The 21,359-nt window shown below is 36.5% G+C and overlaps 1 protein-coding gene across 2 annotated transcripts in view; it reads right to left on the bottom strand.

Moving 5' to 3' along the window:
- Window positions 1-21,359, bottom strand: part of LOC106872597 (adenylate kinase 1) — a 52,324-nt gene that overhangs the window by 22,906 nt on the left and 8,059 nt on the right. The window contains exon 2 of one of the 2 annotated variants that reach the window (XM_014919633.3): window positions 5,691-5,703. The exons of the other annotated variant lie outside the window; for it this stretch is intronic. Within the exon in view, the coding sequence (XP_014775119.1) occupies window positions 5,691-5,703 (13 nt within the window). The remainder of the gene's footprint in view (window positions 1-5,690; window positions 5,704-21,359) is intronic. 2 annotated transcript variants of the gene reach the window in all.

Genomic DNA, 21,359 nt, shown 5'->3' on the forward strand with positions numbered 1-21,359 from the left:
TGAAGCTCCAGTTTGGGAGTTCTGGAGTTGTGGGTAATTAAGTCACCTCTTAATTGCCATTGTTCCTCAGTCTAATCTGATAAAAAATGGTAGTAGCCATCTAAGGGTTAAACAGGTTTTTTTGTAAGGTTAAATTGAACTTCTTAGCTGCAGTGAAAGAAATCAGTCCAGGAGAAGGAAAACTCCAAAATTAATTCCCTGTTCCAACATGTCCTAAGCTAGCATGGGAGAATATCGCTGATGAAACTAACATGAGATATGTTCAATAAGATGGATTCATACTATGGAGGCAACTGTCTTGTGTTAGTATATATTCTTCCACAAGTGGAGATAGCAGGAAATGATGATCAATATCAAAGCCAATAGTAACACAAATAAATTAACATGTTTCACATACAAGAGGATATCATATTTTTCTTTGTGTATGTATGTGTATCTGTATGTATATATATGTGCATGTGTACATGTATTTGCATGTATATGTGTTTTCATATCTATCTGAGTGTATGCAATGAATGTATGTGTTTGTATGTATGATTATTATATAGTTTGTAGTAATATTAGACTTTATGTCTATCAATATATATAACTTGTAACACATATTACATGATATATCACACACATATTATACATATATGTTAACCATGCACATAGGTTAACTAATATACACATGTCAATATATTTTGAGAAAATATGATAACCCCCTAGGAATCATACCACATGTATTATTCTGCCCAAGACCACATGTCCAGTACCTACATGTCAAATAATTCAAGTCCAGTACAATAAGTCCTGCATCATGTTAACACAGTCACCAGATGTTCAGCCTCAAATATGCAAGTCTCTCAAGTGTCACTATTACCTAAACAGCATCTGAAAGCTTCTTTATAACCAACCTGTTCTATGTAACAAGCAATATGTCGCACCAATAATTAAAAAAGAAATCTCTTTATAAAGTTTCTTTAACCAATACACAAACCACCCCAAATATACCTGTTGTATTCACAGTAGCAGTAGTTAAGCTAAATTTAACATTTCTAATGGACTGTCTATACTAAACAACATGTCCTTTACATTAACAGTACTTACAGCTACATGTTGAGCTTGCACAGAAGTCTATGCAGGCATTTGACCTACAAGAAATAGTAGTTACATCTTCATCAAATACTACCCTACTCTATTCAGAAATGTTAAATATATACAGGATAAATTAATGCTGAATATGTCAGAAAAGAAAATAGGATAGTCAGAGTCGGAATGTGAGTCAAATGACAAATGCTTGGCAGAAAACAAACAACATGAAACAAGCTCCATAAAACCCTACAAAAGTAAAGGTTGTAGAAAGTCTTCAAAATACATTAAAATCCAAATATCTCAGAAAGATGCATTTTCCACGAATAACAATACTAACAACATTAAAAACAGGAAATACTATTATCTGCCTTCATAATGCCCAAATTGTGAACAGAATACATTCAAAAATAAATGTTTCATACAAGAAAATAAATTTCACAGACTAAAAGAACCCAGAAAGTCCTGTAATACTTCACTATCAGCATTAAAAATACGTTCATAGAATTATAAAAAACTGCTATCATCACTCACAGCATTCATGTAGTAATAATTCAAGAAACCCTTTTATAAGTAATAATCTTAATAGCTGCCATCCTAAATTGCACCCAGATCAGACTACACAGATGCTTCTACAAAAGGACTGGTCTTATATAAAAAGAATTACATTCAATGACATTTGTAAATTAATAAAGAATAACACTATGCTAGAAATGCAACCTTTCAGAATAATAGCAATAGAAAGTAGATAATTATAATAAAAAACATATATACTCCCACCATGCTTACTAATTGTCCTACCAAATCATACACACAGCTATAGCACTTTAACATTCAAACATCTTCATTGGGATACATTTCAATGCACACAACACTTCTTGGTTTTCTAAAAGTACAGACAACAAGAGAAGTGATATAAATATTGCACTTACACTCTCCATACAGTTTTAACAATCCACACCAAAACACACACACACACACACACACACACTCACACCTAAGTCAAGTGTAACCAGATGTTCAGAAGTTAACACCACAATCAGTGTAGTACATGCCTTCAATAAAATAGTTACAGATGCATTTAAAAAATATGGGAGTAATCCCAAAAGTAAGGTCTCCAAAAATATTTAGAAATCACAGAAACGTTTATTCTCAATGATGTTTACATCATTTTAAAGTTTGAACATTTATCTATTTTTCTTCATAATCACCATTTCAGTTGATGCATTTTTGTAGGCACTGGGGTAATTTTTGTATGCCCATGTCATTGAGGAAGCGTTGAACCTCATCTTTCACCTCGTCGTCGTTGCTGAAGTGCGTTCCAGCCAAATGTTCCTTCAACTTAAGGGAACAGGTGGTAGTCACTGGGTGCTAAGTCTGGACTATAAGATGGATTGCCGTTTATGGTTTTCTGTGAGCATTCGTGGGACCCATCTTGCGCACACCTTCCAATATTGCAACTTTTCACTCAAACCCCTATGAATGGTGCTTCAGGAAACCTCAGGAACTAAAATGTGGGGATCATCCAGAGTGATCCGCTGATTTTCACGCAGGATTTGCCAAACTTTCGCGACTGTCTCGTCGGAAATTGATGGTTGCCTGCTTCTTTTTTCGTCATGAATTTCAGTATGACCAGCTGTAAACTCCCTACACCACTTGCAGACGTTTTTCCATCCATGCACGACTCACCTCACACTTCCATTAATTGGTGATGAATTTCAATCAGTTTAATGCCTTTTGAATTCAAAAATTGTATAACTGTGCAAACTTCACACTTGGCAGTAGTGTCAATCGAGAGGTCCATCAGATACGACTGCCAAGCCAAGACTCGGCATAGCAGTGAGACACGTGCAAGGGCAGGTGCATGCTCAACAAACACAATAGTGTGGCCAATAGCTGCATGCACAGTTTCCCTGCGTCCCCAGTGCTTTGAAGACCTTACTTTTGGGATTACCCTCATATATTCAGCAAGACAATATAAAAAATATGACCCCAATTACAGTTTGGAATTATCCACCTCATAAAAACCAGAAACAATCACAGCCACAATACACTAAAACCATATACACAGTCAAAATAAAACTCAACATCAAACAAGGCAATACCAAATAAAAGGAGCAAACAATTGTGTCCAACATAAACTACAAAACCAATAGTAAGACTTTATATAGAGTAATTAGTGGCATCTCAAAACAAAAAAATGACGCTCACATCTCATGCCATAAAAAACTCAAATAATATACTGATACTACAATACCAATTAAATATCCTTTCCAGATACTTCTTGAAAATTAGCTCTCAAAACCATACAAATGAAATAGGAACACAAAATACAAAAGAAAAAAATGCATCTTATATCTAGAACATGATTTTAACTCCCTTTTTTCCATCAGGAACCCAAAATGTAACTGGGAAATTTAAAAAATTCAGTAACCTCAAAGTAAGACAAACTCATAAACATACACTGAAAACATTTTGGGAACTTTGAAAGAAGCACCTCAATCATCAGCATCTGCGACTGCTCATATCAGCATGGTTAAATTCCTAGAATCTGGAATCTGGGTAAAATTATAACAATTCTAAAGCCCAACAAAACCACACGTGAAATAACATTATACAGACGTTTTACCCTCCTATGCACATCCTCAAACATTCTAGAAAGGTTAATCCTTGGCATCACTAACTCACATACATTCTGTAAATCATAAATGGAAGTTTGACCACATGTATCATTCTATTATCAACGTCAACAAAGCTTTTGAGTCCAAATAAATGAATAAATACTCAATGTTGAAATAAAACACTAGCTAGCTAATTACCTGTCAGGTCATATATAGAGTACAAGAACAACACTTTCAAATCTGTAACTTCCTGAATGGAGTAAAACAAGGATCCATCCTCTTACCTACGCTTTTCAGTCTGTGACCATCCCACATTTTCACAAAGCACATAGACAGCCTCTTATGCTGATGAAATCAGATGCATATTCACTACCATTCTCCAGTCCTTCCACGAAGTGACATGAACATACTACGCACTCAGAAGACAGACATCTCTACTACATTCACAATACACATGGAAGATATAGTAAAGAAAACAAAATCACACATATTTATAACAAACATGGATACAACATTTGACCAAAAGAAGGAAACAACAACAATGTATGTACATTACATAAGATCCATCATGGGCTGCATCATTTCTATTTGGGACCCCAATCTCTCCACAGAAAATCCCAGCAAATTACAAAGTTCATAAAACAGCACACTATCTATTATAACAGTCTGTACACAACCCATGCACACTAAAGCAAAAATATCAAAAATGTAAAACCATCTGGATATATGAGGGACCAACCAGCACAATCCCTGCTACTACATGAAAAAGCTTCTCTGAATATCCAGACATATGTACATTACCTCCAGAGCACTGCTACAATAACATCCTAAAAACATTATCCTTCCCATTCAACTGGGATAAGTATAAAACATACAGAGTAACAGCTGCAACAACACTTAGTACACCATTGAAAATAAGTGCATAGGGACAGCAACTGTCATGTTAAAATCTAGTCCGCCTTCTCACAGCCTTGCTGCCACTTTGGCTAACACTAGTGTCTATGAGTGTGCAAGAATGGGCTGGACAGCAGAGATACTCGTGCAGTGCACTCTATATGAATCATCATGGCATGTTGGGTATGCAGTGTGCACATAAACAAAACATAGTATAACTGAGAAGATGGATTTATGGGTCACAAATAGTTGTTCAGTCGATCACCTGTGTGCTACAGAATTGTTCAACTGAGGTAAAACTGAGGCTATACAACATATCCAATAACCACTAACTGGCTATTCCAGCAACAATACCTGTCATCATATGCCTATCATACAAACAGTACCTACCACTGCATGTCCACTACGCTAACAGTACTTATCACTAAATGTCTATCACATAAACAAAGCTAAACATAGTGTTATGCACATTAATTGTAACTAACCCCAAATATCCCCCAGTTTATCAATGTAACACCAAGTTAATAAAGTTTTCACAGTGTCATTGTAAGTGTTCCCATGCTCAGTAGGGAGTCAGTATCCTTATCCTGTCAACAGTTTCTATGTTAAGTACCACTGTCATCATTCTGACAGTTTAACTCTCATGTTAAGCAAACGGCCAGTGTTTCCATACTGTCAGTTGTTCCCATATTAAGTGGATAATGAATGTCTCCATTGTGTCAATGTAAATGTACCTATGTTAGCCAGACAGCCAGTGCCTCCACTTAGGCAACCATTCCAATTTTAAGTAGACAGTCATATCCCTATACTCTCAATGTAACTGTCTTCACATTAAATAGACAGCTAGAATCTCCATGCTGCTAATACAAATAATTCTATGTTACAGAGACTACCAGTATACCCGTACTGTCAATGTAACTGTCGCCTTGCTAAGTAGACAGTTAGAGTCTCCTTAGTGTCAACTCTTTCCAGTTAGTGATCCCATGTGGCTGATGTAACTGCCTCTATGTTAATCAGACAACTAGTTTCCCCACAGTGTCAGTGTAACTGCCTCTATATTCAGTAGACAGTCAGTGTTATAAAAACATAAATCCTCACACTTACCTTTTGCAACACTCTGGAATAAATGAGAGAAAAGAGAATGCAATTAGCAATGCAACATTAGACTGCACTTGCAAATATGCAACAGTTAATGGTATGTGTGCAGTGTTTAAGCCTGTAGAAAGTGCACAGCATGTATGTGTGTGCGTGCGCGCAGTATGTGAGTCTGTAGAAAGTGCAGAACATATATGTGTGCAGCTTGTGTTGAAATTAAAGCAGTGCAATGACTGGTGGTTGTTGGTGGTGATAATGGTGGTTGATGATGATAACGATTGTGATAGTAGCAATGATAGTGATGATGATGGTGGTCATTGCTAAAACAAATAGTGGTAATGATGACTGTAATGATGACTGTAATGATGGATGCAGATGTGCTGAAGAGTTGATGGTTTATCAGTTCATTGACTATTTAAGCAGTGAAGAATGTCTTTGTGTGTAACAACCTAAGAAATTGAAACTAGAACCATATGGCAGACTCCCTATAACAAAGAGACCATTTCACTTCCTTTAAAAAAATTGATAAGTAATCAATTAGTTTCTTATTCTCCCACCATTATCCTCTATTCTAGGTCACTGATTTTGTGAATTTTGACTTTCTTGAAATACTTCCCTCTATCCAACACTTTTATCTTTTCTTTTATTTGTTTCAGTCACTATACTGTGGCCATGCGGAGGCACTGCCTTGAAGAATTTTAGTTGAATGAATTGACCCCAGTACTTTTTTTAGGCCCGGTACTTATTTTATTGGTCTCTTTTGCCAAACTGCTAAGTTACAGGGACGTAAACACACCAACATCAGTTGTCAAACAGTGGTGGTGGACAAACACAGTCACAAAGACATACACACATGCATGAGTGTGTGTATGACAAACTTCTTTAAGTTTCTGTGTACCAAATTCATTCACAACGGTTTGGTCAGCCCAAGGCTATAGCAGAAAACTCTTGCCCAAAGTGCCATGTAGTGGGATTAAACCCAGAACCATGTGGTTAGGAAGCAAACTTCTTAACGCACAGCCATGCCTGCATCTATAGTTGACCATTTTCTTGTGTTTTCCATATGCTACTATCAAATCACCCAACTCTACTATCTATAGTCATATGAACTACCTCTACTCTGGATGCTGTCCACTACAATCTTATAACTCATTTCTACTATGGTTACAGTCCACCAGCATCTGTTCTCTGCAATATAGCAATTTCCTTGGTCATTTGTTTAATTGTAGCATGGGTTGGACACAAAATCTATGATAATGATGTTGGGATGGTTTTCTTCAATTTCTCTACCAGTTATAATTCAGAATAATGTGACTGATGTCTTCAATGAATTCTTCTATCATTTGTTGTCATGTCTGTCTTGCAGTAATGATTTATATATTGGCTAGTGAATATTTAATATTCACTCAGTCATGCCTGTTGTTTGTTGCAAAATGCCTAACTGTGAAGAGCGGTTCAGAGTGAGACAAGTCTGTGGCCTCATTTTAATTTTTCAGTGACAGCAACTTAACATTCCTTTTATTATCCATATCAAGGGAAGTGAATAAATATTTTTCCATTTCCTCCATAAAACAAATCTCATTTTTTATGCTTAATTATTATTTATTCATTTATGCTTAATTAGAATCATCTACTATTATGCTTAATTACTATTAAATTGCTATTATAGCATGCCATGCAAAATGTTTAGTGGAATTTCATTTATCATTACATTCTGAATTCAAATTACATCAAGGTTAACTTTGCCTTTCATCCTTTTGGGGTCAATAAAATAAGTGCCAGTTGAGTACTGGGGTCAATGTAATCGACTTAACCGCATCCCTCAAAAATGCTGGCCTTGTGCCAAAATTTGAAACCAAATTACTATCATTACAAGTGGCATTTGGCAGAATTGTAGGAATATTGTAGAAATATGTAGGAATAAAGGCGTCGAGCTGGCAGAAACGTTAGCACGCCGGGCAAAATGTTTAGCGGTATTTCGTCTGCCGTTACGTTCTGAGTTCAAATTCTGCCGGGGTCGACTTTGCCTTTCATCCTTTTGGGGTCGATAAATTAAATACAGTTATGCACTGGAGTCGATGTAATCGACTTAATCCCTTTGTCTGTCCTTGTTTGTCCCCTCTATGTCTAGCCCCTTGTGGACAATAAAGAAATAAGAATTGTAGGAATATTGGACAAAATGCTTTGTAATAATTAACTACAGTTCTTTGCATTCTAAATTCAAATCCCACAGAAGCCTTCTTTGCCTTTCATTCTTCAGGATCAATGAATAAATCAGTGGTCAAATTGGGGTTGATATAACTAACTGTTCCCCTACCCACAATTTTATGGCCTTGTGCTTTTATAAGAAACAATATAATTGTTTTTGCAGTTTGGCCTCAAGTCAGCTCTGGTCAGTGTCCTTTCCCTTTTAAGATAGCTGGATAGGGTTTTTGGGGAAATATGACTGATATTTCTAGCAGAATGAATGTCCACAGAGAAGCTCTCTTAGTAACATGCTTTCTCTGATGTTGTATGTAGTTGTTGTTGACAGACAAAACAAATAAAGTGCTAGAGTAAAGTTTATGGAAGAAGAGTAACTTTGATAACAATGATGATTACTGATAGCAGTAGTAATGGGAGTAGTATAACAAAGGTGATGTAGCAGTGGTAGTATAGAGAAGTATAGGAACTTGTGAAGGTGGAGATGAAAGATAGTGAAAGTAGAACAGTAGTGGTGATAGTGGAGAGGTAAAGGAGATAGTTGGTGGGGGTGGGGGGTATACGCTATGAAGAAAAGACAGTGGGTAAAGGTAGTGAGGGGCAGCGGGGGAAGAGAGGTAATTAAGGTGAGTTAGAGAAAGAGGTGATGGGAAAGAGGTCATGGAGATGGTGGAGGCATAGCTTCTTTTATCTTTAAACCAGACAGTGGCAAAATGAAACAAATGATGTAACTGGCTGCTATTATTGAGTGATCCTGTCGTGGTAGTAGTAGTAGTAGTAGTAGTAGTAGCAGTGGTATTAGTGGTGGTGAGGTAGTTGTAGTGATGGTAGTCAGATGTTATTAGTAGTAATGGTTATGTGTTGTGACATGGTAGTTGCGGTAGTGGTAACAGGGCAATAGTGGTGAGTGAATGGTAGTGGTGAGGCGTTAGTTGTGATGGTGGTTAGTTGGTCGTACTGATATAGTTTAATCTATTTTCTCTATTATATCGAAATCAAATTCGATGACTGGCATCTGTGCTAGTGGAGTGCTAACAGCACCATCCGAGCATGATCGTTGCCAGAGCAGCTGTCTGGCTTCCGTACTGGTGGCACATAAAAAGCACTGATATAGTTTAATCTATTTTCTCTATTATATCGATATAGTCGATGGAATATATTGATATCTATCTGATGAGTATACCATGACTAGCCAGTTATACACAAAATTATTTATTGATTAATCAAGATGATGACCATAATGTCACTGATGGATGTGTCTAGGAATAGCTGATAAATCCCTTTTTGCTGTCAATGTGGATGATTCTTGAGTGTTGCCAAAGTATGCAATTCTGTTGTCTGTATTGCCTGATCCTTGATTATGATAGTAAATGGCCTGTACTTCTTGTAAAGATTTTGTTAGTATGAGACTTTGGTTTTCTTTGGGTTGATGGTGAGGCCAAAGCCATAAGAGAGAGAGAGAGAGAGGAGAATCTGTCCATGCACAGCTACATCTCAAACTGAGAATATACTGAGAGCAAAATAATTTGCAAACATCTCATATTGATGAGCTAACAGTTAGTGTGGTAGTGTATACCAAAGCCATTCTTCTCTGTTCTGCACACCATGAAGATTGTGCCATGACCCTCTCTCAAGCTACATTGGCTCTCAAACAAAAGACTCTGTTCAAGGTAGACAATCAGCCAATTCAACATTATTTGGGCAAGAATCTTCCCTGTGACATTAACAGTGATATGCTCCGCTGGATGTGTAATGTCAGTGTGCATACTCGACAGAGTGTAAATACCTTGAGAGAAAAGTTGGACCTAAGAAGCATCAGATGTGGTGTGCAAGAGAGACGACTGCGCTGGTATGGTCATGTGGCGAGACTGGATGAGGATAGCTGTGTGAAAAAGTGCCATTCCCTAGTGTTTGAAGGAACCTGTGGAAGAGGTAGACCCAGGGAGACCTGGGATGAGGTGGTGAAGCATGACCTTTGAACATTAGGCCTCACCAAGGCAATGACTTGTGACCAAGACCTGTGCATGAGAAGACCCAGCAAGTAAAGTGAGACCATAACCCATGGCCTATGCCAGGGGTGTAACCAGCCCACTTATGCATACCTTTCCTTCATTGGACACTAAACTCTGCTTGTGAAGACCTGTTGAGGCAAGTGAAATCGAAATCGAAATCAAATTCGATGACTGGCATCTGTGCTAGTGGAGTGCTAACAGCACCATCCGAGCATGATCGTTGCCAGAGCAGCTGTCTGGCTTCCGTACTGGTGGCACGTAAAAAGCACCATTCAAGCATGATTGTTACCACCATCGCCTTACTGGCATGTGAAAAAAAACATTCGAGCGAGGTTGTTGCCAGTGCCACTGGACTGGCTCCTGAGCAGATGGCACATAAAAAACACCATGTGAGCGTGGCCATTGCCAGTACCACCTGACTGGCCCTCGTGCCAGTGGCATGTAAAAGCACCCACTACACTCTCGGAGTCGTTGGCATTAGGAAGGGCATCCAACAGCCAGATCAGATTGGAGCCTGATGCAGCCATTTCATTCGCCAGTCCTCAGTCAAATCATCCAACCCATGCCAGTATGGAAAGCGGACGTTAAACGATGATGATAATGATGATGATGATGCCTTAGTGGTTGGCACGTTATTTGCCTGACAAAGATGCAATCATAGGCCTATCAGTCACTCTCCTGTGAAGACCAGCAAATTTCTTGGCAAAAGAACCCTTGACAGCTGCAAACACCATGAAGAGTGTGCCACGACTTTTATGATTTTCTTCCTCTTTGAAAATATGCACTATTGAAGAATCCTTGAAATCTAGTGGAATATCCTTCTGGTACCACACCAAGTGGAAGAGTTCAGTGAGCCTTGAGACAAAGTGAGGACTGCCAGTCTTGTGAATCTCAGTGAGAATAGTGTTTGTTCCAGAGGCTTTGCCACTAGATAGCACCTCTATAACCTCCTTGATCCCATCGTCAGTATGATGATCATCACCAAGAGAAATATTACTGCTTTGTTGACAGCAGAGAAGTGGGTCAGGATACAAGGTACTGAAAAGCTCTCTCTGTCTTTTCAGATATCTTTTCCAAGACGCAGGAGTGGCTGTGTGGTAAGTAGCTTGCTTACCAACCACATGATTCCGGTTTCAGTCCCACTGCGTGGCACCTTGGGCAAGTGTCTTCTACTATAGCCTCAGGCCGACCAAAGCCTTGTGAGTGGATTCGGCAGACGGAAACTGAAAGAAGCCCGTTGTATATATGTATATATATATATATATGTATGTGTGTTTGTGTGTCTGTGTTTGTCCCCCCACCATCACTTGACAACCGATGCTGGTGTGTTTACGTCCCCGTAACTTAGCGGTTCGGCAAAAAGAGACCGATAGAATAAGTACTAGGCTTACAAAGAATAAGTCCTGGGGTCGATTTTCTCGGCTAAAGGCGGTGCTCCAGCATGGCCACAGTCAAATGACTGAAACAAGTAAAAGAGTAAAAGAGTAAAGAGAGTATGTCTATTGTAGTACCTATCTGTCAGCACTCAACAGCAAGATGAGCCAGAGACCTGTAGGCCATAGACAGTTTTATAAGAGTCAGAGAAGCCTCATGAGTGATTACTATCGACATAGGACTAAATCTAATCTATCATTGTACCAAAACAAACAAATTTGCATCTGGTGAAGCCTGACCTGGGCAATTTTGCATACTGCAATGAAAGCATCCTTCTTCACTTAGGATGATGTATCATTCTGGTGAATTCTCAGAGTTCACAAGAATGACATTACTTCTGCTCCAGTATTGTCACTGAATCAGTCTCAGTGCTTGTGCACTCTAGAAGCAAGATGTTTGGTTGACATTGAGTAGAGTAGATCTCTGAAAGTTTAAGTTTTCATGCTGAGATGCGAGACTCACGGTTGAAAAAAATCATTGGGAAAAGGAATAACACTCAAAGCACACAGAACATGCAAACGTAATAGCAAGGCAGAAAAACCTGAGAGAACAGCTCCAGTTCCAGAAAGGTCTCAAGGTAAGATATAGATATGAACTTTGAGTGAGAAACACTTCACTGGGAGTGGGGGCAGGGAAATAAACATGGATAAGCTACACCTTTTGGATCAATTGTATTACTGAAGAATGACATAATTCTGAAGTGAGTTACTGTCAAGGGTTGTTTTGCCGAGAAATTTGCTGGTTTTCACAAGAGACTGAATGATATGACTGCATCTTTGTCAGGCAAACAACATTTCGATATTATCAGTGCTTAGAATTTTTATTCGTTTCCTCAGACTTTATCATAGTTGGTATTTATGAAGAAATGGATTTTCTCATCAGATCTCAGCCAAACCATGGCAACCTTATTGTTCTTCCCAAATTCAATGCCAGGGTTGGATTTGTTTGTGCGAACTCAGAGGAATTCACTGGATGGAATGGAGTTAGCAAGTACACAAAACACTCAACACCTCATTAATAAACAACACAAAATTAAATCTAGAAACTATCCATCTCCCACCAAGCTCCTGAGTCTATGTGGGATATAAAAGCAGCACATTCAGACTTTGACCCTCTACCTTAGAATTATGTGCTACAAAGATTCAATCTGTAATTCACACTTTAAAACCTATATTTGCACAAAACATACACACAACCTCATACATAGGTGACATCATACTCACATATTCCTATAATTCACAAGACAGCTGCACAGCTCCAACCTTACATCAACTACCTAGAATCCTGACTCTACAACAATAGACTTAAAAGTAGCACCTTTTAAATACACTGTCTTTATTTTTACCAACACCACCAAATACCTCACACTCAATAACATAGGCATACTATAAGATACACAACGCAAAAATACTAGAAATTACATACAACCCTCCACAACATTTACATCACATTCAAAAAAAGAGAAGGAAACAAAACAATGTACTATGAAACTTAAAGCACTGATAATTACTACATTTATCAACAAAGACAAGCGAATGCAGTAATGTAGAAGCCTTCTGTAACAAGAAACTATAAAGAATATAATACAGCACATTTCAAATTGTAACAGGTTGTACAAGACCACCTACACAATAAATCAAAAATGTTAAAAATGGAAGATTAACTGGGCATGTGAAAAGTGCATATTGTTATTTAATGAAACTTTAGCCCTTACTAAATACCCAATCATGTCTAAATTAAAATACTGTGCACAATAATTAATCATTAACCGTCAGAATGCTGACTATGGTCTTCAACCACATAGTGGTAATGGTATATCCTGTAACAATGGATTGTAGTTGACACCGAGTCATTCAGCTGAAATCTGCTTGATTAATGCTGAGATGTTGTGCAACAACAAAAACCTTCTCTCCTCTATTACTATCCCAATTCATGTGACAATGGTCAGAGGTCAGTGAATCATTGCCAACAATACAACCAACATCATTGTTGCTATCATCATCATTATTACCATCATTATTCTCGTTGTCACTAAATTGAATTCTATTGCAGCAACCACCACCAAACCTCAATCCATCATCACCATCATCACAGCCAATATCCTCATGGCTGTCTTCACTGTCACTACTAACAGCATCACTATCATACTTAACTCCCAGACAATGCAACCACCACCACCACCACCACCACAACCATTTCCATCATCTACATCATTATCGCTTGTATTCAAAGATATCTTCCAGTATATCAGGATAACAGCAATTGGTAACTCGAGAAGTATATGTAACACACCAGGAATGCTGCAATGTAGACACGCAACCATAAATTTCTAGATGCAAATACACATAACTCATGCAGCTTTTCTGTAAAAACTTTATTCCCATGAAAACATTTGTGTATTTACCATCGGGGTACCTGCACATAACGATGTAGTAACTACATGTAGTGATTGATTGTAAATTAAACTTCATCTATCTCTACATACTGTTGTAATATACACTTTTGCATAGTATAACTGCACAGTGGGATATGTTATACAGCTGTACATAGTCTACTTGTACACATTATTACACTGCATATATACTTGTAGCTTTTCATTCTGTACAAAATGTGATTTTGTAAACTTGCATTTTGTATCCTGCACATAGTGCTGTGTTTTAACCCATACCTCATATATTTGTGCATATTATTTCACTGAATATGTAAACTTGGTCAATCTCTACAAACAGTCATGCTGTGCTGTTATAAGTGGTCTATCTGTATGTACTGTTACACCGAATGCTTACATTTAATCTAGTTCTAAATATTGTGATAGCTCTCTCTCTCCCTCTATATATATATATATATATATATATATATATATATAGAGAGAGAGAGAGAGAGAGAGAGAGAGAGAGAGAGAGAGAGAGATAGAGAGAGAGAGAGAGAGAGAGAGAAAGAGAGAGAGAGAGAGAGAGGGAGGGAGAGAGAGAGAGAGAGAGGGAGAATGAGGTTTGGACTGCTATGTAGGCTGGTAGATGGGTGGGTAGGTTGTAGGTAGGTAGGCAGGTAGGTAGCTAGGTAGAAATGTTCTGTGTAAGATTGAACACAAATGGCCCAAATGTATGTAAAGTTGAACCATTTATACTAAATTTATTTGTATACATGAGAATATATAACTATTCTTGATATTTCTGCACATAGTTTTGTGGGTCTAAAAGTAAAATTACACTTTAACTTACTATACACACTTGCATACTATAAACCTTGTCTTAGCTTTTGGTCATAATTACGCTTGGTCTACCAGTATATAAAATTATACACTTACTCTTGGAATATCTATATATACTGTTAGATAATATACTCAAAGTTAACCTGTACATCTATTCTTGGTTCAACCATATGTACACTTGGGCCATTTGTGTTGAATTTTACACAGAACATTTCTACCTAGCTACCTACCTACCAAAGCAACCCAACCACCTACCTACCTACCTACACACAAATTATTATATAGGCCACTTAGTATTGGTGTATCTTTACATCTGTTACAGTTACCATTGGTTGATATGTATGTACTGTTATACCTACTCAAGTGAGAATGCACTTATACACGATCTATCTTCACAATGTTACATTGCATACTTGCATTTCATACATCTGTACATACTGCCACACTGCTAATCTTTTATCTCAGTCAACCAGTACTGTAAATGTGTTCTTTAACCCTTTAACATTCTTATTATTCTGTCAAATGTAATGCTTATTTGTTCACATTGCTTTAACTTAATCATGCATTATCTTGTAGCTGTGAAATTTTGATGAGGCATCTATTAATTTTTTAGAATGACATTGTAGGCTCGGTGTGAGAAACCAGATCTGTCCTCTTTCAACATAAAACAAGTAGAATATTTTGGTTGGATTAAGCCAGTTTAAATGCTAAAGGGTTAAGGGATACTGTACGTTTAAACTTTACCCAACCACATTTGTCATCATTATCATCAGCATTATTTAATAATGATGACGATGATTATACTTGATCTAACTTGTACATTGTACTACTTTGTATATTCATACCTGGGATATATATATGTACATGCTATTACACTGTACATTATACTTGGCCTATCTGTACATACTATTTGATTGTGCTTTTATTTTCGGCCTTTTTGAACACAATCTTACACTAAAATCTTTGTATTGTACATATTTGCATATAGTCTTGGCCAGGTTATACATACTCCCACAATGTATATTTGGCTTGGTCTGTATATATCTTTATACATATCTATTTATACTTACTCTTACATTTACTCTTAGCTTATCTGCACAGACTGAAATATTGTACACTGACAGTTGGACAATCTGCTCTTATCATTACCCTGCACTTTTCTACTTGGGCTATTTGAGATATAGTTACTCTTGGTTTTACATTATATTGTTATATCATACATACTTACACTGACTGTGCATAGTGATTTATTGTACATTTATTAGTGATACGTCTCTACATATAGTTTCATTGCACATATACATGTGATCTATCAGTATATACTCATATGTTATTCACTTTCAATTGTACTATATGTATATACTGTTGCACTGTATATGTGCATTCCATTTCTGTAGATACGATGACACAAATACACTTATATTTAGTTTATATCTAAAATATAGTTATACTGCATTCTTATACTTACTATTATAGTGTACATTTAGTTGTGATCCAGCTGTACATACTGTAACAATATATTTGGTCTATGTCTACATAGTTACACTACACACATACTTCATCTGTCTGCACATGTTGTTAAAGTGTATACTTAGTGTTGGTTTATGTGGACATATTGTTAAACTGCAAACTTACATGTGGGCCCAGTTGTATATCATAATTTATACAAATGTATTTCATCTACTTGTACATAGTATCAAACCATAGATATATTTTGTCTTGACCATTCTTTATATAATGTTGCAGCTTTTTTTAAACATGTCTATCTGTACTTGTATGCATTACATATACACAAATTACTCTGGGTCATTCAGTACATACTGTTAGATTGTACACTTATACTTGGTCTATCTGTACATAGTATTTCCCAGTAATCTTCTTTGTCTATCTGCTGATACTTTACAACTGTACACTTATACTTGGATCATACAATTTTCCCTGGCTATATGCATTACACACTGTTACTAGATCTACTTTCACATACTGTTAGATTATACACTTGTTGTTTTATCTATCTTTAACCTTCTGCAACACCTACTTTTGGTGAAGGGATATATAATGCAAAATTGTACACTTACACTTGATATATCTTTACATACAGTAACACTGAACAATTATTTTTCATCTTTCGGTGAATACAAATATTTGGTATGCCCATACTTGGCCCAATTATAAATAACGATATATTAAACATTTATCATTGGTCAATCTATATGCATTGTTATATTATACACTAATATTTGATCTATTGTTACAAACTGTTGCATTATACATGTGCACTTAGTATTAGTCTATCTATACATATTCCTTAAATCAATCTTGATCATTGTGTACATTCTACTACACTTCGTCTATCAATAAATACTTTAAATTTTACACTTACCTTAGATGTATCAGTTTATAGTGTAACTCTTACTTTTGTTCTACCTTTACACTTATACATGATGTAACTGTACATAGTGTTGCACTGTATGCTTATATTTGGTCTATCCATATGTACTTTTAGATTATATACTTACTTTTGGTCAGTTGGTACATACTGTTACACTTATATTTGCATTATCCGTACAAACTGTCACTGTTCACTTATATTTGCTGCAGATTAACATACTGTTAGTTTGTACACTTACCACTTACTCTAGCTTTTCATGCTGTTACATTTATTTTTGTTCTCTTTCTGCAAAAACTGTAAAATTGCACACTTATACTATGTCTATCTCTACAGAATGGTTCCTATATAGGCTGATGCACTGGTTCTGTAGATCATATATTCTGCTTTGACCAACTGCCTATGTATGATAGGTCTACTTGTTCGACTTATATTCCTATGGGAACATAATAATATCAATGATATTCAAAGAAAAGCCATGAAAACTTTTGCAGTCAAGAGTTAACATATGATAAACTATATTATCTTGGGACTATGATTTCTAATTCTGTCCCAGGTCTACCACCCATCAACACGTAAAATTACAAGAGATACGCTCGTGCCAATGTATCATTCAACTGAGATGATCTCAGTCATAGTAATGAGTTCATAATCTAGCAAAATCTACAAACTCTTGTAACTGAGCCAAACAGAGCTTTTGACATTAAAAAGATTGTAATAATTCATAAGCAATATTAGATCTATCTGTACATGTGTTTATACACACACACATACATGTATGCAGATTTTCAAATAAACTACTGTTGCCGCTGTTGCTACTACTACTACTACTACTACTACTACTACTACTACTAATGGCTCCAAATTGTGGCACAAGGCCAACAATTTCAGGAGAGAGGTTAAATTGATTACATTAACTCCAGTGCTAAACTTGTACTTATTTTATCAACCCTGAAACAATGAAAAGCAAAATCAACCACTGAGGAATTTGAACTCAAAATGTAAAGATGGGTGAAATGCTGCTAATCCTTTTGCCTAGTGTACTAACAATTCTGCCAGCTCACTGCCTTAATGATGATGATGATGATGATGATGTGTTGGTTGAAGGAGATATTATTACAAAGATAAGTTATACATAATGTAGGGATTTACATTGAGTAGGAAGAGGATAAGGAAGAAGAGGAAAGATGAAAGGGGAAAAGTAGGGAATGAAATAGAAAGTATACAGGGTATATAAATACATCATCATCATCATCATCATTTAACGTCCGTTTTCCATGCTGGCATGGGTTGGACGGTTCAACTGGGGTCTGGGAAGCCAGGAGGCTGCACCAGGCTCCAGCATGCTCTGGCAGTGTTTCTACAGCTGGATGCCCTTCCTAACGCCAACCACTCTGAGAGTGTAGTGGGTTCTTTTTAAGTGCCACTGGCACAGAGGCCAAAAGGGGCTGGCATCGACCATGATCGGATGGTGCTTTTTATGTACCACCAGCATGGAGCCAGTCAAGGTGGTGCTGGCATTGGCCACGTTTGGATAGTGCATTTTACGTGCCACCAGCATGGGGACCACAACTACAATTTCCATTTGATTGTGATTTGATTTGATTTTGATTTTGATTTTGATTTTGCTGTTGATGTACTTGACTCAATAGGTCTCCTCAAGCACGGCATGTTGCTCTACGACATTACACATCCAGAAGATCATGCTAGCTTCATTTCTTTCTGAACTTTGCCCAGGCTATTCTTATTCTAGTAGTAACACTCTCTGAGCATCCCCCACCCACCCACTACAGACTTGGTTACCTGGGTAGCAGAAGCTATCAACTACTTCTAGTTTCTCCCCCTGGCATGTGATAGAATCTGTTTTCTGAGCATCTGTGGTGTTTATTGCCTCTGTGCATCTGTCGCACACAAAAGCTATCTTCCCGGTTAATCTTCTTTTGATGTGTCCAGACATAATTGATACTGCTTTCTTGATACTGGAGGATCTCTGTTTAGTGTCAGTGGGAGAACTGCACAAATCCAAGACCACTGTGACTGCCAAAGGCAAGTGCTCTCTCTTGAACCTGTACTTTGCTAAGCTACAGTAATCTCATCCACTCTAACCATTTTTGCCACAACCACTCACCTTTTAACAAATTCACAGGAGGAGAGTACTCTCCCCCTCACTTCCATTTCCAAGAAGAACTTAAATTCTATACCTAGTATTAGTTTGTCTGATTCTCTATCTATCTACTGTAATATCATGTGTTCAGTCTCTGGACAGGGCAGCATGTGTCCTTGAATAATGTACTTCATTTAAAACTGCTCCAGCCTACTCAGCTGAAAATGTGTAGCAGTAGTAGCTGGGTGGATTAGAGATTTAACCTTACAACAAACTGGCAACCCATCCACAGAAGACTCTTGTACTCTTAGTGGTTTATATGGTTCACTAACTAGGATAAGCCCTAGTCTGATGAGGCAGCAGCTTGAAACATACTTTATATTCTTTTAACATGTGTGTGTGTGTGTGTGTGTGTTTTTATATATATATATATATATATATATATATATCATTATCATTTTATATTCATTTTTCATGTTGTTGTGAGTTGGATTGGATTGTTATCATATTCCAAAAACTAACTTGGACTGAGATGGCTATACAATCCATGCCAGCATAGAGTGTAGACAAACTGAGGATGCCAAAAGTAAACAAGCAAAATATTTTCATTTGGGGATTTTAAATTAGTTTAAGTATATAAACCTCACTACTTGTTTTAAATTTTAGACCCCTGTTTCCATACAAATAAGAAAAAAAAGTACTCTCTTTTGTATGAAAAGATTTATTTCATATACTTTTAACTTGCTTTTTTACAAATCATGAAATAATACAATACACCTATTAATTCTGATATAAGTTCTCACTACTATGAAGGTTATATAATTATTCTAATTTAAATTATAAATGTATTTTAACACTAGCATGGTTGTGTGGATACAATGATCACCTTGCAACCACATAGTTTCAAGTTTGGTTCTGCTAAATGGCATCTTGGACAAGAGTCTTCTACTACAGCCTGAGGCTGCCAATACCTTGAGATAGAAGTGGTAGATGGAAGCTGTTGTGTGAGTATATGTGTGTGTATGAATGTTCGCATTGACAACATTGGAGTAAAGAAGAAAAACAGTGACATTGTGTATATTCTCCAGTTGACAAATGTCCCATAGTTTAATAGATATGTGCAAATAAGTGGAATAAAAACATACCACTAAAAAAAAAAAAAAAAATTAGATGGGTGTTGGTATCAGGAAATGCCTCTGACTGTAGAAACTCTACCTCCATAAGTTTCATCTTACCTAGTCCATTATGGAAAAACAGGTGTGAAAACAAAGGTAGTGATGATGCTTTTAAAATCTAAATCCTATAGACATCTTTATTTCTTTTTAAAAAGTCAACTGTCTCAAAATTTAATATTTTAATATTTGGAACTTTGAATTCTTTTATTTTTTATAACTACAGTTATCTTCATTATTTACGGATATTTGTCCTCATCTTGTTTATTGTTAACACGTTTCAGCTGATATACCCTCCAGCCTTCTTCAGGTATCTTAGGGAAATTTCAAACCTGGGTTCTCATTCCTAAGGTATTTTTCGATGTTACTATTATAACAACAAACAAGATGAGGACAAATATCCGTCGAATGTAAAAAACGTAAATAACGTAAATAGTGTACATAATACCTCATCACTTAAATATAGAACTGTATTACAGTTATCTTTTTTAAAATAATTTTTTCTTTATAGACATTATATTAAAATAGCATAAGTTTCATTTGCCATACCACTTTTTGTCAGTTCTCATCAATGATAGCCATTATTTATGAATACTATCTACATCATTATCATCATTTAACATCTGCTCTCCATGCTAGCATGGGTTGGATGATTTGACTGAGGACTGGCAAACCAGATGGCTGCAGCAGGCTCCAATCTGATCTGGCAGAGCTTCTACAGCTGGATGCCCTTCCTAACGCCAACCACTCCGATCAACTCATATATATATGTCGGCAAATAGTCTTTACTTTAAACTTCTGTTACTGAATGTCTCTAGTTGAGAAATTTAGAAATAATATGTCTATATATATATATGTATATATATATATATATATATATATATATATATATATATATATATGTTTGACATCCCTTTGAAGGATTGCGGTCCTCACCACTTTTATATATGTGTATATGTATTTATATATATTGTACATAACATTTATAATAAATAATCTATACATATAATTATATATTTTATACACATCTCTGAGGAAATACATTGTTGTATTTTGGTAGTCAAATCAACTAATAAACAAACACAATGAATTCAAATTGATGATGGCAATGGAGATATACTGAAAACACAGACATGGTTTCCTGTTTAAGAAGT

This window comes from Octopus bimaculoides, chromosome 2 (genome assembly GCF_046866305.1).
Source record: "Octopus bimaculoides isolate indiv1 chromosome 2, ASM4686630v1, whole genome shotgun sequence".
NCBI lineage: Eukaryota > Metazoa > Mollusca > Cephalopoda > Octopoda > Octopodidae > Octopus > Octopus bimaculoides.